The sequence below is a fragment of the Gavialis gangeticus genome, unplaced genomic scaffold (genome assembly GCF_001723915.1).
Source record: "Gavialis gangeticus isolate Ggan-Ray unplaced genomic scaffold, GavGan_comp1, whole genome shotgun sequence".
Taxonomy (NCBI): Eukaryota; Metazoa; Chordata; order Crocodylia; family Gavialidae; genus Gavialis; species Gavialis gangeticus.
In genome coordinates this window covers 79985548-80002624 of record NW_017729034.1, presented here as the reverse complement: position 1 = coordinate 80002624, position 17077 = coordinate 79985548, and the positions used below count along the sequence as shown (strand labels likewise).

Sequence of the window (17077 nt, the reverse complement as noted above, 5' to 3'; positions counted from 1 at the left end):
CACTTCTGAAATATTTGGGTTGTTTTTCTTTTTCTTTTTTTTTTTTTTAACTGCTAAATAAGGAAAGGGTCTGTCCTTTGAAAAAATTTTTTATGACTCTGAACTCCTTACTTTGTTCTAAATTGCTTCAAGGCCTATTTTTATTTTCCTAACTTCTGCTTCAGGGACATATGTTTTCTTATGGCTGTTTTCATACATTTCTCTTCAAGAGTAATATTTAGGTCAGATAATCTACAAATTTTCTGGAACTATACAGAAATGGTTCAATCTCATAATCTCCATGATATAGATGAGCAAATTTAGGTATGTTGACTGATGGGAACTGCAGAGTAAATCGATGGTTGACCCAGAAAAGAAAAACTAGTTTCTTGACTCCTAATTCAGCACTGTATCCACTGCATCAGGCAACTAGTTTAGAATCATTGAAGGAATTCTTGTGTGTCTATGATTAACTTAGAGTCACTTTTTTAGAAAGTAAGAGTTATAATCATATTTTCGAAATTGAAAATCTGTTTTCAATATTGCAAGGAAATATTCCCAGATAGTAGCCAAAGACCACTGCTTGTGTGTGTTTTATTTTATTCACTTGTTTAGTAGCCCTTCATGTACTATTTTTCCTCTCAGTTCTTCCCTTCCCTATAATTCCAAATACTCAGTCATTTTTCTAATTCTTTTAAAATTCTCTCTTGGATCAGAAGTGCTGTCAGCCCACAAAACTCTTGAATGAACGGTATACTCTAACTTAGAAACCATTTTTTGCCAGGGGGGTCCTAGCCAGCAGTATCAGTTTATAAGCACCATAAATTTCACAGTGTCACCACCAGCATGGAGGAAATCGCATTTTTGTAAGATCCTCACTGAAATGCCCATTTCCCCACCCCAGTAGCCAGTCAAATACATTAGTCCAGATTTATGTCACCTCAGCTGAGGAATTTGGTCCCAAGAATTTGGCCCCCTGCCTCAGTCATAATTTGGCTGCAGTTCATTAGAATTGAAACTTGAGTCTAGGTATTACGGGTTCTCAGTCTTGGACCCAACCCTCTGGGTGTGGCTTTGTCTACATTAGGCTGACAGCAATGATGCAAGTGTTCAGTATAGATAGTTCTCCAGATGACAAATCTCTTTTGGACATTATATTATCTAGCTGTGTGGAGTTAGGTAAAGCAGAGTCTACAATGCTGGTGGCCATCTGGGGTGGGGGCTTGTCTGTGTAGTAGAACCTACATTCTTTGCAGGGTTAGTTTCCTATCCCCAGAGCCATCCCTGGGGTGGGGGGGGGGGGCATGAATCGGGGCAACTGCCCCGGGCCCCACGGACAGCACCATTAGCACGTGCTGAGGGCACCACCCCTCTGCACACCGCCAGTTCTCTGCTCTGGCCACTCGCCATGCCACCCTCCACACAAGCTGATATGCCCTGGGCCCCGCACATCCCTAGGGTCAGCTCTGCCTATCCCTCCTGCAAAGATGAACAATTGTGAGCTTGCAGCAAACAGTTGCCTACCTCTGTCTTGCTCACAGTGGACTGGTGAATTTAAGCGAGTTGTGAAGCATTTGGGTATGAATGATCTGGGTTCCACCATACTAAAACAGTGCTATTGCTAATGGTATTGAATCAATGCCAGGGAGAATTGTTTTGATAAAAGCACATCAGGCTGTAGTCTTCATTCAGTATCAATGCCTCTAGAGCAAAATATCATTTCTTTTTTTCCCTGTAGGTTTTTTTTTAATGTTCAGATTAGTTTAAACCCTGTGCATGCATGCATGCATGCATGTTAGAATCTTATGTGGCTTCCAAATAGGAATATAAATCAACTTAGATTTTGTAGTAGGACTTCCCATTTTATTTTATATTGTTAAAATTAAGGTCATGGTTTCTGCGTAAAAGAAGGCAGCACTTCAGCTTTCCTGCCCTTTACCGTTATTTTGCCTTTTGGAATCAGAAGAGAGTTCATTTTTCTAGGGTATACAATCACAATTTTCTATCTTCTGTTTTTGTAGGACTCTGCTGCATGTGCCTCACTATAGGAGCTGTGCTTAGCTACAGAGCCGTAAGAGCTATTTTAAAGCAAAAGTTGGATTCTGGAGAGGTGTAGAGATACCTGTGCCACAACCAAGGAAGTAAACAGCTCAAATTCATTAGTAGTTCCTCCGTTTTTCTCTAAGCCCACAGCAAAGCAATGGTGCAGTGGGAGGATCAGCATGTGAAGGCAATGTAACTGTAGAAGAAGTAAGTAAAGTCTACTTGGCAAGAAGAGATGGTATGGAAAACCATCTACCTGCATTTCCAGAGTTCAACCAATGGAGACTAGCTCACAGGAACCACAGTGAGATACTCTGCTCACTAAACAATGACTTGAGGCACTGTTGGCCCTGATTCTTATCTTCATCTTAGGAAAAGTGATGATGGGAGGCAGTCTTGTATTGCAACTGTTTCCCAGGCCCTGGAAGCCACAGAAGCTAAATGAAAACAAGAATTGATAAGGACTGAACATTTCCAACACCTTAAAGATACAGAAGAAAACATCTCTACTGGAAGAGTCTTGTTCCCATGTCACTTTCTTTGCGTGGCATCTATCTTGAATTATCAAAGCAGCCTGAACTCTGTTGGGATCACAGTGTAGCCTGGAAGTCTAACCTGAAATTTACTTGTAGTAAGGCAATCTTCCCTGCATGCACTATAACCAGGGATCCCAGTTTTCTCTAATAAAAAAAACAAACCCCAATTTTCAGATTAAAAAAGTAATCCAAACCCCACATTTTTCTGTGATTAAAATGAAACACTACTAATATGACTAATATATATGTTTTGTTTTAATCATGGAAAAATGTGGATTTTGGATACATGTTAGTGGTGTTTCATTTTGATCATGGAAAAATGTGGATTTTAGTACTTTTTTTAATCCAAAAATTGGGGCTTTTTTTTTAATCAGAGAAAACTGGGATTCCTGGTCATAATATGTTTTGTGTTCAGTTTTGCAGAGCAAATCTCTGAAATCTGAATCCAATTCTTACTGAAGTCAGTAGTCTTTTTTCTCTCACTTAAATGGCAACTGGACTGGCCTCTAAGCAAGGTAACTTTTTGTGGCATTAGAGGAAGCTAGTTATCAAATTTACCTTTGCAGATAAAAAGTTGTAATCTAGCTCCAGTCATAGTATATACCGTGCCAACAAAACTGTCCACTTTTTCATCCTGGCTATTGAATGTTTTGATGGCAAAGATCAGAAGCATAAAGTGTATTTAGATTTTGAGTGTGTCTGCACTAGCAACTGATCCCAAACCTTTGTTATGCATAGTCCTTTTCACACTTGTAGCACTACATATTGATTTCTGTAAACTCTGGACTCATCAAACAGGGTTTGCTTTTGCTGGCTCTAGAACACTGATACTGTTGCTAGTCTTGCCAGGGCAGGAGAAAGCACATCTGTATGGGAGCAGCATCTTGTTCATATTTCATTTTCTCCTGACAGCCTTAGCCCTGTATTTGCTGGGCAGACTTGACTCATGGTGAAATACATGTGGGTGATATATAGGTGATTCTTGCCACCCCAGTCATATTTATTTTCCCCTTCCAGTGCTGATGGGAATAAACTCTGCTTTATATAATTAGGCCCTGAGCGGCAGTTTTTCCAGTGGGGGCCTAAAAGTAGACCACGCTGGCTCACTTCCATCTAGCCAAGTTCCACAGGTCTTGCATGGAAGGGCGCTAGGCTTTGCGTAAGGGCAGGCAAGCCCAGTTGGGACGTTGCAGCTTGGTGGTGATGGCTAGGGGAGCTCTGGGATGCTGCAGCTGGGGCTATTGGGTGCTGCTAGGTTCGGATCACTGCATGTATTGGTGTTTGAAGCTGTGCTAGTTTTTGGGAGCCGGCTGTGGTGGGGTCTTCTTCCTCCCCTACCCCTTTTTTTTTTTTTTAATGATGCACTCGTGGCCCACGTTTAAGGTAAAGCTCAACTTCCCAGGGATTATTATGCTGTACAAGGGGCCAAGTCCGCAACGGCCAGCGAGGAGGCTGACAGGGGTTGGGCAGGGTTGTAGTGCGCTCTCCCGTCGGCCTCAACCACCTGTGAGGCCGCGCGGGGGGGAGGGTGGAGCCTGGAATGCGCTCTCCCTTCGGCTTCAACCACCTGTGAGGCCGCATGGGGGAGGAGGGGGGAGCCTGGAATGTGCTCTCCCTGCGGACTCATATCTCGGCCACGGCAAGCCGGTGACGAGACTTGCAGGCGTCTCGCGAGACTTGCGACGCAGGCTCGCTTTACCTGAAATGTGTACGCGTTGCCATGGGGACCTCGGCCGGGCCGGCATTCGGGGCTAGAGGCGGGCATGAGCCGCGCTAGCAGCAGCAGCGGTAGCGGCAGCGGCGGGTCCTGGAGGGCGGGCTCCGCCACCGCCTCCCGGCTCATAGATGTGACTAGCAACGCGGCGCTGCTGCCCTACGCCGCGGCGGCTGTACCCCTAGCGCCCGAGGTACCTGGCCCCTGCCTGCGCCGGGACGCAGCTCTCTGCGGTGCAATGCAGCGTCAGTGCCTGACGGGCTGTGTCCAAGCAGGGAGGAGAAAGAAGGCGGCGGGGGAGGGAGGGGAAAGGCTCAGGGGTCGGGTAGCAGCTCCCCGTCCCTTCACTGAGCCGGAGAGGCCCCGTGCCCCCTCTCCGTGCGGAGGCAGCAGCAGCAGCAAGGGAGCCTGCGGGGGGGGGGAACGACTTCGGTTTCTCTTTTTAATGCAAATCAGGGATGCTGCCCCATTGCCCTTCTTTGGAGAGGAGCAATGGTGCCTCTGGCAGCGGGGTGGTCTGTGGTTCTCAACCTTTTGTGTACCAGGACCCATTTGTAAACATGGATGCCCAGTCCCGACACAGTGCCCCTCACTCCCGACCTGCTGCCCTCTGCCCCCAGTGTGTGGGCTATGGGGGGGCTCCAAGCAGCCCCTCACAGGCTGGAGCTCTGCCAGCCTGCAAGGGAAAAGCCACAGTTTTTCTCCTTGAAAGGAGAAACCATTTTTAAAGTTTGTTTGCCACCCTTTCATATATTCTTGAGACCCACTTTTGGGTTGCGGCCCATGGATTGGCCTAGGTGATTTCTGGAGGTCCCTCCCAGCCCTGCTTCTGTGTCATGGGCCATTACCTGCCTCTTCCCCCAGCCCTTCTAGTGGCAGGCAGCAGGGTCCCAGTGAATGTTCTGACTTCCTCCTCTTCATTTTAGCAAATGCTTCGGTAATCCAACACCCTGTTACGCTCTATCTAAATAACCCAGGGGTGGGCAAAATGCGGCCCAGGGGCCGGATGCAGCCTGCCAGGCCATTCTGTCCAGCCTACGAGGCCCCAAAAAATTTAGAAAATTAATATTTATCTGCCCTTGGCTGCCTGTCATGCAGTCCTCGATGGCTTGCCAAAACTCAATAAGTGGCCCTCCGCCCAAAATAATTGCCCACCCCTGACTTAACCTATTAAAATAACTGCTCCCTCCCAAAACTATAGCTGTGATGGGAATTTGTCTCTCCAGGGGCCACAGAGTTTCCTGATGTGGGGAGTGTCATAACTTGGAGATGTTCTTGGATAAGACCCTTAGTTTGCAGTTGATGGAAACCCCTTCTGTCTAGTGGGCGATGTAGCAGTTCTCAAACTGTGGTGAATCTGCAATGCAAGAACCCTTGGCCTTTCCAAAGTTGAATCAAAGTCACGTGGAATTCCTTTGCCCCTTTGGAGCCTCCGTAAGCATCTGGCTGTGCTAAACCAGCCTAGCCAGGGTACACTTTTATTCCCACATCATATTTCTGAAGATTTTTTTTTCCAGTTGGTAGACACTAGATTGATCCAAATGTCAAAATTGAAATAAAACAAAATCTCCTATTTTTTTCTTGGGATAATTCCAGTTAAAAAGCATTAGCAAACTTTGGGGGGAAAAATCCACAGTCTGGAGGAGCCCAGTTTGCATATAGAAAAACTGCTGTGGTGGAAGACAAAGCAGTGCATTTTTATTTATGCTTTTATGTATCTGAGGTGACGACATTAATTTGGAAAACTTTAAACAAAGTCAGAAAGTTTGATAACCACTAGTCTAAAGCCTCCATCCTACTTTTTCTAGTAGGGTTACAATTTCTAACTCCTGCAGAAGTGGCTCTTTTGATTATTTAGCCACTTTACAGCATTATCTTTCCTCTTTAGCATGTATGGAAATCCCATAAACAGGTCACATGTCAGTTTTATATGCCTAGAAGGAAAAGTAATGCCTTGCTTCTTATTTATTTTTTAATTTCTATGAAGGATAACTGATCATAATGCTGAGAGATGATGGTGCAAATCATCCTTTTTTTTCAAATTTTAGTTTTACTTCATTTAATCTATTTCAGCAGCTGCCACACATAATTCTCTGCAAAGTGATAGAGTTGTTTGCTTCAGTGATATTTAAATACATTTCAAATGGCCATTAGAGCTTATCTTTACAAATTCAAGGACAAAAGTATTCTTGTTAAACGTTGCAAAAGGGAGTATCTCTGGTGTATCAGGAATTTACTGTTATCTGAAGTTTTCTTCTCTATATTTCTCTCTTCTAACTCATTCCTTTGAAACTGTGGTTTGATGGCTTTGATCTGAAGTCAAAGGGGAGTCTCAAGGCTATTGAGACTGGACTATCCAACCACTTTCTTTTTAAAGTAATAGCAAAAAAAGGTCACCAAGGCAAAAGTTCACCTTTTTAACAATGCCTTATTTAATAGGGAAAATAGCTATTAGTAGAGTGAGTAGCTGTCACCTGGCGTAGTTTAATACTGAAAATCTATTTTTGAATTGGAGAAAAGTGATGTGTTCCTTCATTAAATTTACACTTTTTAACATTCCAAGGCCCACTACCATTTAAGTAAATACAGCTCTTTCAACCTGTTACAGAGCCGTTTTTAGAAACAATTTTTAAGTGTTAGAATCAGGGTCCAAGTGTGAGAGGGCCCAGAGGAGGGCCACCCACATGATCTGGGGACTACAGGGCAGACCCTACAATGCGAGACTGCAGGACTTGAACCTGTTCAGCCTTCACAAGAGAAGGCTGAGAGGGGACCTGGTGACAGTCTTTAAACTCACTAGGGGGGACCAGAAGGGTTTAGGGGAGACACTGTTTCCCCTAGCGCCCCCTGGCATGACAAGGAATAACGGCCACAAGTTGTTGGAGGGTAAGTTTAGATTAGACATCCGTAAGAACTACTTCACTGTCAGGGCGGCTAGGATCTGGAACCAACTTCCAAGGGAAGTGGTGCTGGCTCCTACCCTGGGGGTCTTTAAGAGGAGGCTTGACATCTACCTGGCTGGGGTCATTTGAGCCTGGTTTTCTCTCCTACCCAGGGCAGGGGGTCAGACTAGAAGATCCTACAAGATCTCTTCCGACCCTACATCTATGATTCTATGATTTTATGAATCAATGGTAATAAAAAACAAGGGGAAAAAAGGTTTCTTGGGCTGAAAGTAGATAACTTACGAATGAACAACCAGTTAAAAATAATGTACTTTTATGAATATGCATAAAAATGGTGGAATTTGATGGTGTAAGTTGATGATCACATCCTGTGCCTTGCTGTGTTCTCTGTAAGATCAGATCAGTCACAGTTATCACATACATGTCTATTATCTGTTCCATATAATACAAGATATGAAAGGCATAGTACAGATAAGGCATTAGAATAGAATATTGGCATGGTATGAAAGTCCATCACCTTCACAGTCTCTTTTCTTACATATCTCTTAATAAAACAAATTTCTTCTCAAAGACCTTTATAAATCAGTCCATCCACTTCTAATAACCTCCCCCCCCCAAACAAACAAGTAAAATTGCAAGGAGTGCACAGCAAATTGCTCCTTGTTCAGTCATGTACTATTGCTGCGTTTCATTTCACCCACCTTTGTCTGGATGTGGCCAGATCATAAGGGACAAGAGTGTTATTTGTTTGGTTATGTGTAGGGGTCAACCCAACTTGAGGAGGTGGCCAGCTGATTTTGTGGGGAAATCACAAGGCCCCCTGCCACTTTCATGGACTAGTCAGGGCACCCAGCCCCGTTTGGTTGATGGACCCTGCCCCTTTCTGTTGTTTGGCTGTGAAGGCTGTCCATCATAAGGCCCCACCCTTGCTGCTGATTGGTGGAGAGGGGTGGGGGCTGCATGACAGGTAGCCCTCAGCCAATCAATGGCAAGAAGCGGGGGGCAGCAGGCATCTTTGGCTCCCCTTGTTGGTGGGGCTAGGGATTGTTTGGCTGGGTTGCTGTGCCGTGAGGACTGCTGGTTCCCTCTGGGGAGCCAGCATTTTATTTCCAGCAAGTTTTCTTTCTTTTTTTTTTTTTTGTGGGTTTGGCAGACGTTGCCTGATTTCGTGGGCAATACTGGATCTCAGTAGGTCCCTATTTATGTGTAAAGCACATTCAACAATGTTTCAAAATAATTACAAGTAACAAATCTTGGCTTTTTAAAAACATTTATTTGTATAACTTGAGAGGAAGCACCAGGGGGACCCATTTCCTTAAATTTTATTGTCTTACTACAACTCTTAAATAAGCAAGTCTTACCAGAATTTACAAGTGGTTATAAAAGCTAAAATGCCACTTTTCTGATAAATGGTTTGAGATAACCTCCTTCCTTAACTATACTGAATACAGATTTATTATAATTAGGTCCAAGATCAGTTCACTGGAACTGACAGACAAATGGAAGAAGGAGAGACTGTATCTGTTACTTGTAATGTTACAAGGTAAGAAAAAGTTTGATTGCAATGTTATTTTTCTCATTCAAAAACTGGTGACTGAGGCAAATCATCAAATAAACAGAATTGGATAATGATTCTTGTCTCTCAATGATCATTTTAATGATTACAGCAGAAGAGGGGTGGGATTTAGGTATATTCAGGAGAGAAATACAAAAAATACCAGAAATAATTAATTTTATTTAATTGGAGTGTTTTCTTTAGATATTACTGTCATTTTCTTGAAACAAGTATGTTTGGAGAAAAAATACACAGATGCACAACAAATAATTAAAAGTTTGATAGGAATTGCAGAGGGAAAAATCAGCAGAAATTCAGGTCACTTTGGAAAGAAGACTTAACAGAGGGTGAGTGAACTTCATTAGGATGGAGATAGAGAAAAATGATCAAATCTTTGTTTACAGCCTTTTCCAAGAAGAAAGCTGTATTATCAACAATTTTAAAATAAATGAGCCAACATTATTTGACACTCTTTAGTGTTGCCAATTCTTGCAGTTTTGTTGCAAGGCCAATAATTTTTGGTGGTTTTCTTAAAGCCCTCATTTTTGGAGTCAAGTAGTTAAACAAGAATCTCAACTTTAATATTTTTGAATAAATCTCTAGCCTTCCTGGTTTGCTAAGGAAGATTTGAAAATGTGACATGAGTATCTTCACCAAGACCAGAAACCAGAAGGAAGAGTGTACTGAATTTTTTACAACTTCATGATTCCAAACAAATCTTGCAGTTCGTTGCAGTTTATGATTTTTGAACCCTGGTGGTTGGCAGTGCTGTGTAATATGCCAAGAATTCTTTCTTTGCTTCAGAAAGTTACTTTAAATAAGGCAAAACTTTATCTTGGTCATTGTTTCTCAGACTGTATTGTATGTAGTGTGGGCTGTAGTCAGGTGTTAGATGGGTTGGTTAACAAATTAGAATCCACTGTTGTTACATTTATTTAAGATTATATGGGATGAAACACCAATTTTTTTGATGCGATCAGCTAGATTTTAAAGCCTGGGAAGTGCTGGTCTAGATTTGCTAGTATTAATGTTGTTGTTTTTACTTTAATCTCAAACATTTTAGGTGAGATTATCACCTCTTGTCTGCCTTCTGTGCACTGGATAAAATGGATGAAGCTGTATAAAGGGGTACTTAGAGGTTGAGGGTCCAGCTGGATGAGGAAGAATTCTCCTTGCACAGGAACAGAAAGAGACAGCTGTAGGGGCTAAGGAAAACGGTTGCAGACTTCAGGACCCTCCCTCACAAGCCCTCTTTTTGGGGTGGGGCCACAGCATGTAGCACTTTCAACATTTTCTGGACAGCGCTGTTACCATAGATATGCAGGGACAGGCTGCTCGAATTTAGACACTTCCCCTACTCCCAAATCAGTTCAGGTTCTGTGTGGTACCAGGATGTCTTAGCTCTCATCCTTAGGGCTGTGAATTTTGTCCTGTAGTGATTCAGCTGGTATGGCAGATAACTTTGCTTCTTCAGTTAGCAAATCCTGACCATTATCTTACTTACGTATGTGTAAACTAGGAGTAACTCTACTGAAGTCTATGATTTGGTACTGAAACATACCAGTGAAAGTGAAATTAGAATCAAGCCTGGGAGTCAAGACTACTAGAAACTTGTAGGGCTCTGCCATAGACGTCTGGTGTGTCCAGATCACTTTATTTCTCATTACTTTATTTTCCCCAGGTATGAAGTGGGGGTAAAAATCCTGGTCTAGCTTACAGGGATGTTGTCAACAGGACAGGCTAAAAAAAATAATTGAAACATGATTTTCCCTATGAAAAATGGATTTAGGCCAAACATTTTTTTCATAAAAATGTTTTTCAATAGTTCTTTATTTTTTTTGAGAGAGAGAGAGAGACAAAATCCCAACTTTGGAAACTGGAGAATTGAAGTTTTTCAGTTTTTTACAATTGGCTAAAAGTGCTTTGTTTTTGTTTCCTTCAGCCCTCATTAGACACCAATTATATGGGAAGACTAGGAAAAGCCAAAACATTCTTGAGGAAAAAAACCAAAAACACCTCAAAACCCAATGACAGTTTTACATGAAAAGAAAATGTAAATTTGGAGTTTATATTGGAATTGTATATACTAATATGTTAGTGGTAAGATGATGTTTATACAGTGTTTTGAGATATTCAGGTATGAAATGGTGCTTGAAAAATACACAATTTTATCCAAAATGGAAATAGGGGCTCTCTGGTTTACTTCTAAACAGTCCCACAGTCTTATCTTTTGTCTTCATCTGGTAGCACTCTTGAATAAGTAATAATCAGTCATCATTTTGTATCTCTACACAGAAGGTTTAATTTATCTGAAGGGCGACTTGCAAAGCTGTTAGAAGGGAGAGATTGTTGAATCCATGTCTTTGTATGCACATGAAAAATTTCCAAGAAAAATGTGTTTTGAAACAAAATACTCTCAAATATCCTTTTTTCATCCAGCATTCAAGTATGGAGTTCTGCTTTTCCTCTCTAGGTGTTGTTGATATCATGAATCCCTCTGCTGGTGTTATGATTGTCGGCCTAGAGACAGTATGGGAGTGGGAAACACGACTGAAAGGAAAGTCAACCAGTTTTTATGCTCTATCATACAGTTCCTTAAACTTCATGTACAGTCTTACTTTACATCCAGCAGGACATAAAATGGCTTATAAACATAAATATTTATATTCCATAGTGCACAAAGTAAGACTGATGTAAATCTTAGAGTATAACAAAAACTGAATACAAGTTGCCTTTTCTAGCTCCTTGGACAAGCTTTCTTTTTCTGTACTAATCCATGTTGTCAGCTGGTGGTAGCCTACTTCATACAGACATGCTAGTGTGAAAAGGAAGTTAGTGACTGCAGTTCAACAGCTTGGAATAAAATAAGTGTTAACTTTATCTATGTAGTTTTTCATTTATGCAGAAAATCGGGGTGTTGTTTTCCTTTATAAAACAGATTTTATTTTAACTCCAATGCATAAAATGTTGATACTTTTTAAATCTGTACATGTGATGTTGCTTATTGGCAGTTGTTTATTCCTCTCTGAGGATTCTCCTGAGCTTATTTTGGAGTTGTTAAGGCCTGGTCTATACTGCAACATTTTGCCCACAGAAGTTACGTTTGTCACCACAGGTTTGTCTGTGACTGCATACAGATTTGATGCAAATCAGTGAAACTCCTGAATACAAGCAGCTTTCCAAATAACACACACCCTCAGCTGATACGCAGCTGCCAATAAAATGCCAGTTCGGCATGCCCATTGTTATTTTCTGCTGACAGAACCCTTCACAGTGAGAATATACAGCACTAGCAAAAGCAGCAAAGTACGTATGCTTTCTTGCAACATGGCAAATGTCTTAACACTCGCACCTGCTGCAAGACAACTGTTGTCTTGTTTCCATAGAGCTAACTGTAGTTTCCTTAGTCAGCTAAAGGGAAACAGCAGGTGGAAGGAAACCTTTTTTACACGGGAGGTTGGGAGAACACTGTCTGAATGGAGTTCCTAGTCTAGTAGTGAGACCTAATTGGGAATTCTGTTTTCAGAACCTGCCTTTCTACTTTCAGTAGTTCAGATTCAATGAACTGGCCTATTTTTAGAGACAAAATTTCAATAAAACACTTTACGATTTGTCTTCAGATGTTTACTACTTCCTCAAAGTTATTAGGCTTTAGAAGAATAATGGAGTTGCATAGCAGCTACCTAAAATTGCTTCTCTAGCAAGAGTCTCAATATAAAAAAATCCAGGGTTTGTCTCATCATAAATAGATGGAAGCTAAAATCTTTCCTACATCCTAAAAGAACATTTTTGTTTCTTTGTGTAAATTGTTAAAGAATTTTGAAAGTGATCTTTCTAAAGCAGGCACTGATTATTTCATGAGAGTGAGAAATACAGTTAGATCATAGATAACAGCTGTTAATAGTAGATGGAGTTTCAGGCTGTAGCTACAGCCCATCTGAAAAGATAAGCTCCTTCATCCTGCAATTGAAACCTTGAAGACTTAGTCTGATGGAACCCACTGATTTTTAGCAGGGCTCAGGACATTTAGAAGGTTCTGCCTTTATAGGTTGAATTGGATGTTCAGAATCTAAGTATTATTTTTTTTTCTTGATTTATTAGGCAGAGAAACACTTAGGAAACAACAAGAAGTTTCTCCAAGCAGTCTTGAAATTTTTTGTCACTCTATATCTAATCAGTTATACCCATATTAATTCCTTTGTGGAATGAGGCCCTTTTAATGTATGTAAGCAGCCATGAACATTAATTTACCAACTCATGAAGACCCTTTGTTAAGTAAGAATCTGCTATGATGTTGAGATTGATTGAAAGTAAATCTTTGACTTAACTCTTCTACTCAATTTTTTGTCCTCTGTATTCAATTTATTTGTAGCAAGGCCTTAATGATTTCAGATCAAATCAAATCAAGGTCCCAGTGCATTTACCTACTAAGCCCCTGGGAGGGAGAAGAGGATGAAGGAAATATGGAAGAGGAAGGAGCAGTTAGGAAGGAGTCTTCATTTAAAGAAATAAACGCAATTTGAAGATGGGGTGGGGGAAGTGGGAAGGAGGAAATGGCTGCCGTATATGATAAGAGCTCAAGGTTAAAGTCAATCCACGACACAATCATTTTACTGATGGTTGTTTTTTCCTTAGGGGTTAGGAAATAGGGAAAGAAGCAGGGATTGAGTTGGAGGGAGAAGAGGATGAAGGAAAGAAGCAGGGATTGAGTTGGAGGGAGAAGAGGATGAAGGAAATATGGAAGAGGAAGGAGCGGTTAGGTATGTGATTGGAGTGGACACCATAGCCCAAAAAATTCAGGAGAAAATGTCTATGGTAAGAGGTGGAAGATGAGGATCCAAAAGCTGCCCTGGCTGTAGTAAGAGTGGTTTCTGGAGTCTCCCTTAGGCTCTTGAGGAAGCTCTGCATACCCTTGTAGTGCCCTGCTGTTATACCTTTATTTTTTGATGGAACTCTAAGAAGAAACAGATTAATAGGACAGATCTATAAGAATTCTCAGATACACTTTAGTATTATATCAGGTATTTTTAATCCCTTTTTCCCACTTGTTTTGCAGAAACAAAGGAAGAACAGAGTTACAGAAGGTCAGTGTGTTTTATATTGTGACAGCACGCATTCACTAAGTACTTTTCAGAAGAAAATGCAATCCCTTTCCTGAGTATCACACCATCTGAAGACAGTGTCTCGGGGGGGTGGATGGGGAGGGAAAGGCATTGTGCTCAGAAGTCAGTTGGGATGATGGTGAACAGTTGTCTTACTGGGTTTTTTTCCATGTGCGTATATCTGTTTTCACTAATAATTGGGATTTTGGGTGATGGTTGGATTGAAATGTGAGAGAAGAGTGGCAGGATGGAGATCTGTAAATAGTGAGAAGAGAAAGAGAGGATAATGAAAGTATGATGGGCAGAGAGAGTGGCAGTGGGCAGCTGGAGGGTTTTGAGGAGAGCAATTCTTCATGTGATCCACTTTGTTTAGAACGAGCTGGAATCCTACATAAAAGTGAGACAGGCAAAGGTGAATAGCGTGGCAGATGCAGCCTGCTAAATTCTTCCAGGCTTAAGTTAGGTGCAAGTGATTCTGTGGGACAAGAGACCTAGGACAGAGAGGTTTACATTTTTGTTGAATGAGTTGCTAGTAGTAGTTATATTTAAACTAAAAGAGTGTGCATAAATTCTTTTCAGGATTGGTTGTATATGCAGGGAAAGGATCAACTTGCAAATGCTTGTTTATCCTCTTTTTACTCAAAGTAATAAAACAAATGAAGAAAAGGTGCAGCATGTGAGAAGGCTTTGCTTGGGTGCTGCTGCTCATCGTTTCTGAATTTTATTGATTTCATTTTGTTAGCATGAAGCCTGCAGAGCACAGAGTAAATGGTAGAGTTGAGACATTAAACATTTTCACTTTTCCAGTCTTAGCTTGGTTAACGCTGGATTCAGGGGTGTTTGCTCTGCGTAAACGTATTTGTTTTAAAGCTAGCCACATTGCTTATGATTAACTGTTTGGTACAGGCTTGTGAATGCTACCTGGCAAAATACAGGAGAAAAACATATAGTGTTGCACAAATACAAATGTTCAGCCCAAAACATCTATTTAACTGCAACTGCAAATACTCAGCTCAAAACATCTCATATAAATACATAGGAAACATGAAAATCTAGCCATTTCAAATCTTTGCATGGTTAAGGACTAGAGGTACCAAGACATTTAAGCATCTAAAGATGCAGATAGGCATGTAGTGGGCTTTAGAGAGGCACAAAAAAGAGTTGTTGGATACTAACTTGCACCAGCTTCAGTGGGAGTTAGACAGACCTGCTTTTGTACTTCTGTAAATTCCCACTTGGTGCTGATCCGCATATTAAAACATATTTATAAATTATGGGCTTTAACTGAATATGTTAGGTTTTAGATGCTCAGGGAACAGGAATTTTTTAATTATTATTACTGAAATCCTTGCTGAGGATCATAAATCTTCTTTCTTGCCTTTATATTGTGCTCTATTCTGAAGAAAAGATACAGTAATAGGAAACTCGTGCTAGACGGGTGTTGCCCCCATTCAATTTTGGGAGGCTATGCTGTAAAGATACAATCATTGCTCCAAAGAGCATACACTCTAAATATATTACATTAGACAACCAATAGAATAAAACAGAAAGGAAGATCAGGATTTGGAGAAATGGTACAGTATAAAAAGTAGCAATTGGAGAAATGGTACAGTATAAGTATCAGTAAAAGTAGCTACAGGATGTTGGGAAATCAATGCGTCTTCCAACCAAAAGGGAATGTAATATAGCCTATGTGACAGCTTGGATCATACTTAGTGAATGAGTAGAAACTCCTTTGTGTGAGGGTGAAAGTTCCTCAACTGTTTCTGGCCGTGATTGAGGACCCAGGAGTGACCTTACTGATGTTTAATGCAGTGTCGAGGGGGTATTGCTAGGCTGAAAACAAGATAATGTGTATAGCAGGCTTACCTTTTCAGGGCTTGGGTTGAGTCCCAGGCTCGAGGGTCTGCTGTTTGATTGGTGGAGCCTGCCCACCAACCCGGAAGCAGCGCAACTGAAGCAATGCCCTGCCCTTTTCCAAAGGGAGGGGACAAGGAGCAGCTGGACCTGGATCAGAAATGCACCAGCCAGATCCAGAGAACTTTGGGGGTGGAGCCCCTGAGGAGTATTAAAGGGAAGCATGCTCAGCATGCTGGGGAGAGATGGCAAGGGACAGCAAGGAGAGAGGAGCTCCAGAGATGGCTGTCCTCGGGATCCTGCTTGAGCTTCAGCGGGGTGCAAATTGGCACATGGGGATCAGGCTCTAGGAGCCGCTTGAGGCAGCTTGAGTCTGTGCACCTGGCAAATGGCTGGGCAGTCTGTATGCAGATTGGTACATGGAGAGCTGGCCCTGGGAGTAGCTCGAGGCTGCTTGGGCCCCACACGGCATGCAGATCAGCACATGGAGAATCCACCCTGGGAGCAGCTTACGGCTGCTCGGGCTTCACCCAGTGTGTGGGTCAGTGCACCAAGGACCTGCCTAGTTAGCCCCAGCCCTAGACCAAGTGAGCAGAGCCCTGCAGTGTGGCTCCACCTTTAAGTAAAAGAGCCCCGGTGCTCAGAGCAGGGCCTAGGAAAGGGAGGACCCCCAGTATGAGACCAGGGAACCAGAGCCTGTAAAGGTTAAGCTCCCATGAGACAGAAAGAGCCCTGGGCTGCCCAGTGCTGGGTGCCAGGCCACTGAGGAGAACTCAAGGCGCTGCTGGAGAGAGGCTCTTTCAGGATTGGCCTCCAGGGGATGAGCGCTTGCTGGTTCAGAAATGAAGCTGGAGTTGATGGGGAAGCGGGCCCCACAGGGAAGGTGGGCACAGGACAGGAGGGTCTGTTGCCTCTACCCTCTATTGCGGGAGGGATGTATCCACATCCCAGGGCCCTAAAGGGGAGGGGCTCCAAAGAAACCTCTCGGGGAGGTACTGAGTGCACACCCTATTTAGGGTGATTGTTGTGTCAAGGTCTATATAGCTATGGGTATTCTTTAAGGCAGTTTATATGGTTTATATGTTCTTAATGTGTTAATATGTATATTTGTATTGTTACTTGGTAGGTCTAGGAAATAGTATTAACTTATTTGGGTTATATAAGTTTCATAGTTTCTAGGGTCGGAAGGGACCTGAGCAGATCATCTAGTCCGCCCCCCTGCCATGGCAGGAAGACCACTGGGGTCAAATGACCCCAGTAAGGTGGTCATCCAACCTCCTCTTAAAAACCCCCAGGGTGGGAGCCTGCACCACCTCACTTGGAAGCTGGTTCCAGACTCTAGCCGCCCTGACCGTGAAGTAGCGCCTCCTGATGTCCAACTTAAA

The 17077-nt window shown here is 42.4% G+C and overlaps 2 protein-coding genes across 2 annotated transcripts in view; both read left to right on the top strand.

The window, feature by feature from the left end:
• ARMT1 (acidic residue methyltransferase 1) overlaps window positions 1–2715 on the top strand; it is a 38961-nt gene extending 36246 nt beyond the window's left edge. The window contains exon 7 of the mRNA XM_019527022.1: window positions 2001–2715. The gene's annotated coding sequence lies outside the window, so the exon portion shown is untranslated. The remainder of the gene's footprint in view (window positions 1–2000) is intronic.
• A 1606-nt stretch (window positions 2716–4321) lies between these two features.
• CCDC170 (coiled-coil domain containing 170) overlaps window positions 4322–17077 on the top strand; it is a 125924-nt gene continuing 113168 nt past the window's right edge. The window contains exons 1-3 of the mRNA XM_019527233.1: window positions 4322–4465; window positions 8645–8721; window positions 13790–13817. Coding sequence (XP_019382778.1) covers window positions 4322–4465; window positions 8645–8721; window positions 13790–13817 — 249 coding nt within the window. The remainder of the gene's footprint in view (window positions 4466–8644; window positions 8722–13789; window positions 13818–17077) is intronic.